The 12440-nt window shown below is 39.8% G+C and overlaps 1 protein-coding gene across 5 annotated transcripts in view; it reads left to right on the top strand.

Annotated features, from left to right (window-relative positions):
• Positions 1-1049: 1049 nt before the first annotated feature.
• LOC119120235 (MAM domain-containing glycosylphosphatidylinositol anchor protein 1) overlaps positions 1050-12440 on the top strand; it is a 96719-nt gene continuing 85328 nt past the window's right edge. The window contains exons 1-3 of one of the 5 annotated variants that reach the window (XM_037246951.1): positions 1051-1186; positions 1390-1475; positions 2640-2729. In XM_037246951.1, the coding sequence (XP_037102846.1) occupies positions 2663-2729 (67 nt within the window). In that variant the 5' untranslated portion in view covers positions 1051-1186; positions 1390-1475; positions 2640-2662. Of the gene's footprint in view, positions 1476-2639; positions 2730-12440 lie in introns of all 5 variants that reach the window. The other 4 variants (XM_037246948.1, XM_037246950.1, XM_037246952.1 and 1 more) reach the window with 4 other exon arrangements.

The following is a 12440-nucleotide window of genomic DNA, read 5'->3' as shown; positions in this document are numbered from 1 at the left end:
AATATTAACAGATGAATATATTGCTCTGAAATAGACTACAAGCATTAAGCATATAGCTAAAGATGTACTGTGCTTTATAGTTGCAAGCAGACAACAACAATAATGACCTGATTGCATTAATCTGTACATCTTAATATTAACACAATGTCCATATTAGTTAACCAAAAATATTCGCAACAATACAATGCAGTAAGGAGCTAAGAAATAAATAAAAGCACAAACTCAGTGTTGAAAATGAGATTTGAATAACTAGATGCCTCCTTTGTCATGCTAATAAACATGTGGTTGACCCCCCCAATATTCTAATAGGCCATTTAAATAAATGTCACAGAAAAATAATTGAAGCTACAATTCTTAAAAAACTAAACTTGGTACTTTGATGTCACACAAGCATCAACGGATGGAAGGAGTTTAAAATTCTGACTAAAAATAGTGTAAATTAGTGTACCCAGTCACAATAATACCGCTCTGATTTTACATAGCTCTTTATAATGCAAGTGGGGTACCTAATAAAGCGTCCAGTTGAGTACAGGTACAGCTGTGTTGAGCTGAAAGTGGGCCCTCTTGTGGACAAACAACTAAGTACACCATTCTGAAGTAACAGCGAGAGGGGAGGGACGGAATCAGTGCGTCTATCTTTTTCTGACTGTCACATTTAATTGGTCTGCAGGCAAGGGGGTTAGTAGTCCTCCCTCACTCCCTCTCCCCCCCCCCCCCCCCCCAAAAACCTTTCTTAGCTCCTAATTGGTGTTGAACGCCTCCCAAATGGTGCACAACTCCCCATGGTGACCCATCGGAACCAAGAGGAGAGCTCCCTGTTAGTGTTCTTTTCGGACAACCTGTTCCTCGCGACCTCACCACTGTGGAGTCTCTGTTGTCCTCCCTTTCGCTCTCCTCCTCCCTCTCTCTCTCTCTCTCTCTCTCTCTCTCTCTCTCTCTCTCTCTCTCTCTCTCTCTCTCTCTCTCTCTCTCTCTCTCTCTCTCTCTCTCTCTCTCTCTCTCTCTCTCTCTCTCTCTCCATCTCCTCCCTCTCTCTCTCTGCGCACAAACAGGCGCGCTCGTTCTCAGTCTGCGCACATCTCGCACTTGGCCAGCATCACTTGGAGTCCACAGACACGGCTCTGATTGAGCCTCCTCACCAGAGCGGAGGTCCACGCCGCTCCACCCTCAGCCACACACAAGCCTTGTAAGAGTCGCACCGTCATCCGCGCAACAATTGGAGGACTGTGTGAGGAGAATTGCTTTTATTGATTTGGGCTTTTTTGTTTTGGTTTGAATTTTGGCAGTCTGGATTGGAGCTGGTGTAAAAGTGTTTAAGGCACTGTGGAGATTTCTCTCGAGTCGTTCAAGTGATTTACGGGAGGATTTCTAACTTTTCTCGTGGTGCAGAAGCGGTGGAATTTTCTGAGCGGAGCCCGGACGAGAGCGCGCTGCGCGGGGGAGCTGGCTGACCCACAGAACCGCACCGAGATAAGGTAGACGGACACACGGCACTGTCTAGTGGACATGTGAGTTGATTTAGTCGTATCCATAACGATTTATGTGCAGGATGCAGCTGTACGCACTTTTGCATGCATTTAAAATGGTTCAATGATCAAACACACCATGTTTGAAAATAAACTGGCGTCATGCCGAGCAGCGCTATCTTTGAAACAGTCATTAAAACAAAACAGGAAAAACTTCTATATTATAGTGCTTTATACAACTCTCGGGTCATTTTCGTTGAGGGAGTGCCATTTCCTTTTTTTTTCTTTTTTGAGGTGTCCTAACGCGGAAAGTTTGGTCACAATATTAGGGACACTTGCACACTTCCTGTTCGAGTGGTGACAGCTGAATGAATTGCATTTGATTGCGCAACCATTCAATATACGCTAATGGCATAGATAAGCAAACACATTAGGTAAGAAAATTCAAGGATAAAGTCACCTGATGATCACTGGATGCGAAACATTGCGTGCACAGTGCAAAAACTGTAAGTTAATTTTAGACCAACTTAATTCAACACCATGTTTATTGTTGTGTTGCCAAACTGCACTGCATCATATGAGGGGGATGTTCCTAATATTTTAGTAACCTTCAAGAAAGTACCAAAACAATAGAAAGCACATTTGTAGTAATATTTCCTGTTTTTGGTTAACTGTTATTGGAAAGAGCCCACCAATTATGTTTGTGATTACATCCCTGAGAGATTTGCACTCTTTGTGCAAGTGTACCTAATATTGTGACATTGTATTTAGTTTCTTTACTGAGTGATTATAGCAACTGTCTGTGTTTTTGGGTCATCCCCTCCGATTACTACAGTCCGGCTCCGGTACTGACTTGGACCAGGACAGTCACGCTAAATTGCTCCCAAATACAATGCATGCCCGTTGATGCTCTACCATGCCTTGCTTGTAAGCTTCCTATAATCCACCATTTGTGATTGAATTACCCGCCCTTTAAATTGAATGAAATGTTGTAGGCCATGCAGTGGGAGCTTGTTCGAGAATATTACTTTCACGGCTTAAAGGTTTAGAATGGGGAGGAAAAAAAACAATTGGCCAAAAAGGCTTACTGTACGAGTGCTTTCATTGTTTTTCTTGTTCATGACAGCAATCACTCATCTTTTTAAAAGATGTTCTCTCTTTTCCTTTGTTTAGGTTATGACGGAGCACAGCTGAACATGGAACTTTTTTGGATTTTGTTGTTTTCTACCATCTATCCCTTTGCTCGCTGCCAAGGTGTTTACGGTAAGATTGAGATATATATTTTTTTTTAACAAATCATGCTCTTGCTGCATCCATTTGGACTGAATGAACTCCAATCATAGAAGATATTGCTTATCTGGAACTTTAGCTGTGGCCGTGGAAATGAGTGCTTCAGGAGAGCTCAAGTTTTTCTAAGTTACTTTGGCAGATTCTTCAGATCAGAATTGATTTGTAGAAATGATTCTGTATGGATAAACATTTAAAGTGATTAGTCATGTTTTTGAAATAGGAGTGTTTTGATGTTAAACTAAATTGAAAGTTACACTTTTGTGCAAGTGGAAGATTGATTGCCAAAAACTCTAATGGCAAGGTTTTGTGAGAAAAAAAATCCCATTGTCATGCGTTTTGTTCAACATGACATAAGCAATGATGTCAGACGCAGAACTAACTAACTTAATGTAACTTTTTTTTTTCTTGATTGTCCGGAATTAAGCACTGTCAATGGTCAAATTCAAACCTAACGAAATGTATTCACAATTAATGTTTTATATTTGGGGTAATTCACAAGTTGGGGTTATCTCAAGGCACTTTGCATACAGATCAAGAGACATGCTCCTTACGCGGTAGGAGACCAACTGAGCCCCTATGAGCAAATGCTTAGAAAGAGAAGCAGGGAAAAACTGAGACTCAGCGTGAGGCAGCTGTCTGCCTTACTGAGTGTGTGTGTGTGTGTGTCTGTGTGTGTGTGTGTGTGTGTGTGTCTGTGGGAGGTGTGGGGGAGGCTGAGAGAGTGAGAGTCAACATCATATCAAAAATCATCTTGCATAGGAGTTAAATTAAAATCGCACGTAAAGATTAAATGCAAATATATTGCATCTTAAAGTTAAATACAACTGAACTGTAGTTAAATCACAGAATCAAAACAAAGTTGAAGCCACTAATACCACTAAGTTTTAGCTTTTAATTCAGCGCTTTACATATCACTATAGGGAGCCCGCGTAACTTTACATAACGTTGCATGCATATTTCTTTTCTCGATTTTCTTTTTCATTTTATTGTTTACATTCAACATTAGAGGACATTAGTCACGTCATGAGTTATCTAGGTATGGACTCTACGTTGAGGGGCAGAACTGGTGTACGTCTTGGTTTCCCCAGCCATGTGTTCCGCCTCAAAGCAAACGCACGTGAGCCAATCTGTCGCCTTGGATACGCCGACTGGGATGTTCGAGGCGTTATGGCAGCCGTGGCAAACAAGGTCTGTTTCGTCACGGTGCCGTAGACCGGCGTTGTCATGAGCCAATCTTACTTCACCACACTTGGAAATCATCCTGATATCATTTTCAGTGTTACAGTGAACGATCAATACCGCCTTCAATATCATTTGTTTTCTAGAATTAATGGACAAAGAAAGACGAGAAAATAAAAACTCTAGCCAATTGTGACGCTGTACACGCTAAGCCTTAGACAAAATGGATGGATTAGATCTTGCATGCAACTCGAATCTTGTCACATCTTAAAAACTCCAACAAAGATTACAGTTGTGTGCAAAAAGCTTCAAGTATCTGAATTGTTACAGATTCTGAGCAGCAACTAAATCGTAAAGTAACAAAATTTCGGTGGCTCCCCTAGTGGCCAGATGGTGTCGAGCAACTGCTCCGTTAACTTATGCTTCAGACTCACTCCTTCGCTGGCATAGTTGAGCTGTTTTTCATTGTGGTTTACAAAAACTGTTGGAGTCTCCTGGGCTGTGTCACACATACAGAGTGGGTCACAAAGCCAGCCTCAGTTACTTTTGTCCATGAAGTTTTGGAAACATTCTTGTGTTTGTTTCATAAGTGTTCCTTGGATTCTTTGTAGCTTTGTATTACTTTATTTTGCAATTCATTGATCACGAACACTTTTGTTCCTAACAGAATACTATGACGTATACATTTTAAACTAATGCAAAAAAATCCCTGCTTCACAAGGCAAACCTCCAGTCATTGCTGAAGAGAACATCACAGGAAAACGTAGGCCAGTATTTAGTGAAGACTTTTTACTTTGTGTGGTCACACTCCCTTTTCCTAGCCGCCATTCTCATCCTCCTGGCCCTTGTTTTGAATCTACGTCCTACGTCACCTCCTCTCGTTTGTTCATAAGTAGCGAAGAACGCGGCCCATGACCATAAGGTGCCAGATTCGAGTCCTCCTAATATATTGTATGTAACCATAAACTATCATCTTGGGAAAGGGTGTCATAGGTAGTGCACAAAAGCAAAGTGACTTTTCATTTTTGGCCCATTTTTAAAAGGTGCTTATCAAAATGTCCCTATCATCACAAAGCTTGCTAAAACAGAGAACTTGACAACTTGTAGACAAAAACGATTCAGTTGTGGAAATGTGGAAACAGTTAAGCATCCGAAAATGTTCTTCTCTCTTTTATTAACACAGTGGATAACTTTGTTATACATATGTGTGTCAGTTAACAATGTTAAAAAAATGTTACTTCAAACAAAACTTACAATGGTGTTTCACTATTTTATATTGGGGGACAAATTTTAATTATTTGAGTTATTTCCCTGCTGGTGCACAGGTATTGAACAAAGGTTAGTTTTGCACCTTGAACATGCGGGTACAGACATGTGCCAAAGCAAACACTAACACTGCATGTTATTTGTGATATCAGATATCCTTCTCACAAATCCACTCGAGTCTCTCATCGCAGGGCTGGTCACGAAATCCCACATTGTTTTCACTCTGTGTGAGCATCGCACAGCTTTGTTTATAGCTGTACATTTCTGGGTACCCAGGTAGCCACATATTTTGATGGGACGCATCTGTACGATCCACCCACTTCCACACGGAATATTGACCAGACAAACCGATCCATCCTCTTTTGAAAGACATTTTATAGGACAATTCCATCAACAGCTTTTCTGTCTTGACAATTGCCAATTGACCTCCTCGGCTTTCACAGTCACTTTGACTCTGGTCCCATTTTTTTTTAATGCCCCGCTTAGATATGTAGTAGCATTTAGCACCTATTTGGCTCCACATGTCGCTTTGGCATCCCATTCCTAAAAGAAGCACAAAGTTGATCATTTAAATGCAACAAAATGCATTCAAAGTAACCCTATTTTTTGAGTTCCAACACAAGAAAATGATTGATTTAAATTAGACAGACAAGACCATCATTATTAGAATCACAAAGAAAAATGGTGAGTGTTAATGATTAGCTTTGAATTTTTCTTATTGGGGGGTGGGGTAGTACTTACCAAGTTTTCCCAGCAATGTTTTAAGTTGTTGTTGTTTACCCTGCAGGTATTCCGTGTCACTTTTGAAGGCATCATGCTTAACTTTGAGGGCGTCTCGCTCCACCTCACGAGCGATCTTCTCTTCAGTTAGAAAAGACAGCGCGGTATCCAGCTGATTTTTCAATTTTAATGAGGTGTTGTAACTGCCTTGCAATTGGAAAAATTGTAATTTCAGATTGGGACACGCGCTAAAATCACTGGCTTGTTCCATGTCATTCCCACGGCACGGTCCGATGTCTGCGACAAAACAAAGCATATTGTAAATCCTTCAAAGAACCGTGTAAGAATGCAAGTGTTGGTACAGCACAATCATGTACTCACAATGGCCCAGCATGGCTATGATGACACCCAGCAGGAGAAGAGCGACCAGCCCCAGGCACACTGCAACCGCTCCAATCCGCTTTGCTGAGTCACAAATACAACATTAGCAGTGTTTAAAGGTACTATTTGTTTGGAAATATCATTATTACCTGATCTTCGATATCTCCCTTTCGATTTCGAACCATCTGCAATCTGCAATTTTCTGCGAAATGCCATGAATGGATGTGATTTGTGTTCACACCCACTTGGATGTTACCCGACTAAAAGTTGAGGTTTGGAAATCAGGCTGAATCAAGAGATCAAAGTATAGCTGCGTCTTTGGATGACCTGTAAGAAATGTATGCAGCATTAAATAAAAAACAAAATAAAACACCGCTTGTATTATCTGTCAATTCTACTGTAGGTGGTCAACACATATAATTGCGCGCCATTTGGGTTCTGTCTTATCGCTAGAAGGCCGTCCATATTTATAAGATCACAGCACAGTCCAGCAAATTTCATCTATCTTTGCTATAACAGTCCAAAGTCAATTCCTCAAAGTATTTAGGATAGAAATTTGGTCTGGCCCAAAACTTTGCCTTTAAATATGAAATGAACAATTTCTTCCGTTTGTGATCCTTTGTGCCGCTATCTGACGAGGACACTTTGTGCCTGACTAGTCGTGCGTTCAGAGAAATTTGCGTGATAAATATTAGTATTTATCAATTTCTTCATACTTCAATTTTGTGCGTATTCTCTCTTTTTTTTTTTAACCTCCTCAGATCAAGTGAAACGCACTAAAGAATGAACTTTTGAAAAAACGGCCAACGCGTCTTTTAGCTGAATTGTGGTCATTGACAGAAATAACTTTAAATTTAGCTGAATTGCGGTCATTGACAGAAATAACTTCAAATTTTGGATAAGTTGTTTTGTGTTCCACTTACCGATGAAAAAGATACTTCACACCCTCGCTCTGTGTGTGTCCACCATGTTGTCCGTCCAGCATCTGTCTGTTAAATAGTGTCATTTAAGAACACACTGTGCAGGTCAGCTTTGATTATGTACCTAGAAATTCATCAGCCCGCTTGTTCAGAAAAAACAAAGACCGGTACATTTTTTGTTTTGTATTAAAGTCAGTTAACAAAGCTTAGGATCATTTGTACAAATATAATATTCCATAAAGGTCATTTTGGGAAAGAAAGAAAAACGATGAATAAAAGATTATGTAACATAATAATTAAAATAATATATTGTAAATAATTTGAAAAAAAAAAAATTAAAGCATTTTTTTTAAGAAACTTAGAGCAACAAATATGACTTTTGCCCCTGATGGCTTGTGCACGACCAGGATGTTGACTGTCATTTGCAGATTTGAGCAATTTCATCCGTGTCGGGTTTTCAAAAATTGGAAGATTGATGGAAAGCCCATCGATTTCTGTTAAGCAATGTGCCAGTTCATGTGTTTCTACTGTATTGCCGTGTGTGTGCATCAATTAAAAAAAAACAATAAATCACCAATAAGAAGGTTACCACAGTTCCTGCGCTGGCAGCGCATGTGGGACCAGGCTAATCTTTTCACCATGACCACAATGTCAAATAACCACAAGCAGAGGCAAATTTAGGAGAAAAATAGCCAGAAATGCCAGCACTCGTATTTTTCCTCACATTGTAATTGTTTCTCACTCGCCGTGGTAGACAGATGCGACCACGGCGTCATTCGGGAGGCCAAGTGTGAAAGCGTGCGTGATGGATTTCAGAGTGTGAGCTTCATTTACTGTTGTCCTCTCTCGAGGTGCCTCTGTCGGTCCGTGCGGACATATGCAGGTGGCTTGTGCGACTGTGTGTGTGTGTGTGTGCGTGTGTGTGTACGTTACACGGCAACAGTTTGCTGGGTCAGCAGGGACTGAAGCATCAAAGCGTGCTTTGTCTTGCATCTGTCGTGTAATAGCTTAGCAAACATCGTGTGCCATGATGTAACATATCTAACATATATGGAACAGGACTGTCTCTGCCATGATAGTTTGAGGTTTTTCAAAAACAGTCAGGGTCAGCAAGGTCTTCTCTATTGGACTAAACATTATCACGACCTAAATTGTAAGTGAATAATGAGTTCATCTTAAAGAGGGGAATCTGTAGTTTTTGTGTGTTTTGACAGAGAAATGTTAGAAATGTTTCAATAAAACACCTAGGAACTTTTTGAATTTGTAAAAAAAAAAAGTTGCCTTAAATCTCTACATAGTCCCCGCCACACTTCCCTGCCTTCATATTGCATTTATGCCTTTTTCCTGTCCATTTAATGTGGATGGAACATAATCCGTAGGCATTACACGCGTGAACTGACACTTGCAAGCGCTAACTCGCAACTTAGTGAAGGATTAGGAGCAATACGCCGAACTTCAAAACTCTCACACACGAAGTGACTCTTCAACTCATTCAACACAACACGCACACACACTCTATTTCAACATAGATTTTCTTGACAGTTTACTCCTTGTTACCTGTAATTTTCATGCAGTACTTAAGTAGCACCTTCTTACGGCACCTTACTCCGCAGTTGACCTAGAAATAGAAATGTTTCTTGGTTTTCCTCACTAGTTTTCCTGCAATGTTAACTCTTCACAATCTCATCATCAGCACTTTTTTTTGTTGCTTCCTCTTTTCATGTCCATTGCCGCTCAGTTTGTTTGGGATGCTGAATATTGCCCTTTTCTAATAAGCATCTATAATTTATCTGCGGCTCTGAGGCGGAGGAGAGGAAGGAAGGGGAGAAGGCAAAAGGAAGCGACCGGAGTATTAAGGTTGAGATAATTCAGATTTTTACCTCCTACATGTTTAACACTTTTGAGCACACATGCAAACCTAAACACACGACTGAGTAATTTTTCTTTAAATTGTATGCTCTACCTGATTGTCAGACCCTGTTCTGTTTTCTCAAATGTCCACTTTATATTTCAAAGGCCAAAAGAAAGTGCAAGTGGAAGAATAGCAGACGTTCCTCTGGAGGAAATTAAGGTCTTCTTTCTTATCCTTAAAATTGTCACATACTATTGCCAGTCGCATGTCCTAAAAATACCAGATAATGCAAACCATATATAATCGTATGTAGAATATGACCAAGATATGCACACTAGGTCGACATTTAAAGTTGTCCACAGATGTGAATGCTTGTTGCTCTACACTTAAAAAAACACAAATATATACATTGTGACCCAAGTGAAGATAAGTGGTCCAGAATATGGATGGATGGATGGATGGATTTATATAGTACTGTTAGATTACTAAATAGCGAGCTAGCTAGACAGAGACGTTTTTAGTATGTGCCCACAAGGGACGAAAGCATTCAACCATTCAAACAATCAACAGTATCCACAGAGACAGTGCAAGACATTTGCCTGTCCAGTCAATATATTATTGCTTTTTCTATTATTTCTTATAAGCGGGAAAAACATACATTATAATTATGCACAAAATGATTCTACTAAATGGCTTGACTCGTTCCCCAAGGTTAGATGTTATCTGTTGCAATGTATAGTCAGTCTTCAAATACAAGGGAATGGAAAAAAAGAGAAAAACAAGGTCGGAGATTCTAGTTAGCCAAAGCAATTTCGTGTTGTTTTCTTTAATTTATTTGACTCGAAATGATTTCATTCATCAGGTCTAGATGGGAGCTCGCACATGAGAGCGTTTTTTATCTTTATCCCTCTCCTCATGTATCGGTCATCCCCCGCCCTGTTTCAAATGTTGTCTCTTCACCTGATGCTTAAATAAGCTCTTTACTCAAGGTGTTTTTGTTAGTAGAAGCTGTGAGATGGCTCTCTGCCTGCCTGTTTTGGGTACTTACTCAGCACATTGTCCGCTACTATCATCCCTGTGTATTCTTCCCATTTTTTCCTCTGCTCCTTTCCTTGGTGTATGGCTGAGCGCATATGAAAGCCTGACGACGTTTCCATTAACCCGCAGGTCAGCCAGAGGACTATGGCCGAAGTGATATGTTGACCATGGTTTACACTAGCCTTGCTACCTGAGGTTAAAGGATAAGAGCGTTTAGATGGCGTCTTGGGAGGTGTGATTTATCACCTCGTCCACCGGCGTCAGCCCGAGGTGGGCACTGGGTAGCAGTTAAGAGTATATCTTCTTAGCAAATATGGCAGGTGCTGCCTTCCATTCAAGTGACTACGCATATAGGAGAATCCGAAATAGATATTTCACTGGAATAAAATGCTTTCAGTGTAAAGTCGATCTCAACATGAGCTAAAATAGCATCTACTAAAATTATGTAATGGTTAATCATTTTAGTTTGCAACATTTATAATTACTTTTTTCTTTTACTCTTAGGGAAATTACACAAAACTGTTATTAGTTACAATCTTTTTGTAGCTTTTTTTTTTTTTTAATTGAATATTTTGATTGCAGGGTGTCCTGAGTGTCCTTGAATTCCATTTTACAAAGTGAAGCCCGTAATTACTCTTAAAAATAGCTCTCCATCTGTCAAATCTACCTCTCAAAGGTTTTAAAAATACTCTACAATTTGCATGTCATGTTAAACTGGATCTTTCTTTTACGCTTTCAACAATTTGGAGGTTGAAATGTATGAATATAATCCAGATTTTCACACAATTAGAGCGTGCTTTTCCATTAACTAATAACAGCCATATGTGTTTAATGAGCCTATTGCAAGTGTAAAAAGAAGTCAATCTATTTAAAACAAAGACAACAAAAGCGAGCATGGTCGTTACCATCGCAGCAATTTAATGTGAATCGAATGACACGAAAATGAGAAAAAAAAGTGTACTGTTTCATTGATGTCATCACATGGGAGCTTGTTTTTAACATGGCAGACATTAATGTGTGAAGATTTTCGGATGAGTCGCTGGTTAACAATGTTGATGCTACTCAACAAATTAGTTTGACCTTAGAAGTTTTCTTTTTGAGTGAAGCAAACTTCCACTGACAGCATGCGTGAATACATCATGTGTGGTACACCTATTGAAGTGTATATTCCGGGTTAAGACTGGAGCAAGTCAGAATTCACAAGTTGAAGTTTGATAAGGAAGATCTTGCTTTTGCATCGTGGTGCCAACAGAATTATCCCTTTTGTTCAACTCTTCATTGTTATTTCATGTTGCCATCTTTGCTTCGACCAACTTTTTTACACTGTTGATGATCAAAGATCACTCTGCATTTTCACCTTTGGATGAACTTTCGAGTTTATCTCCCGACTTCGTTGTGTCAGCACCGCACACGTACACAAACACGCTTTAGGATATCGTTGGTGGTAACTTACACAGGTTGAATAGATTTTTATTTGCTTGTGATTTTGGGCGTAGCTTGTAGACAGCGACTAGAACAGAATACTTATGAAAGGTTTGCACATATGTTATTAATGCCGGCGTTAAGCTTTAATTAGTTGCTATAAATCATCAGATAAGAACAGCCAGGGTGACTTCCTGCCTGCCAAATTGTGAGCCCAAAATTAGCTCTGCTGCTGAGACTCTTTGGTAGTTCAAATAGTAGCACAGAAATTATATCATACATAGCCTACTTTTTATTTCATTATACATTTATAATGCAATGATTTTTTTTCACACTTTAAAATAGTTCCCCTGTGTTTTAATAAAAATAAATCTACATATAATAAATAATCAATAAATAGGTAAAAAATAATTTTAATCAAAAATAATAGTCGACTTTACACACCTGCTGTTTTGAGGGAGTGGCACTAACGGATGGGCCAATGATAAGTACAGATTTAGTTACCATGACGACAAAAAGCGCAGAGCTCCGGGTAGCGATGCATTGAGCTGCATATCTAAAAATAAGTCGACTGTGAAGCAGGCAAGAGGGCCCAGAAAAAAAAGCATGAATTATATTTTCCCTTGTGGAAGCAGCACTTCAACACCAAACCACCTAATTACTGTGTGGATCAGTATACGTGGTGCATGCAGCGGACACATCATCAAATACCGTCCCACCGTTCCCATCACACTGACAACTTCACTGAATAGTCAAGCATGTGCCTCTCACCAGAAGCTAACACTAGTGGTGAAGGGAATTTGAAATGCAGCTCTGCTTACCTATCATCATCTTTTGCTCAATGAAGTCCTTTAGAGCTTCCTGATTGTGCCTTTTTAGGATTGTGTTTTAGACAGTGCAGTCTGA

Source organism: Syngnathus acus, chromosome 3 (assembly GCF_901709675.1).
Source record: "Syngnathus acus chromosome 3, fSynAcu1.2, whole genome shotgun sequence".
NCBI lineage: Eukaryota > Metazoa > Chordata > Actinopteri > Syngnathiformes > Syngnathidae > Syngnathus > Syngnathus acus.
This window is presented reverse-complemented; position numbering and strand designations above follow the sequence as displayed.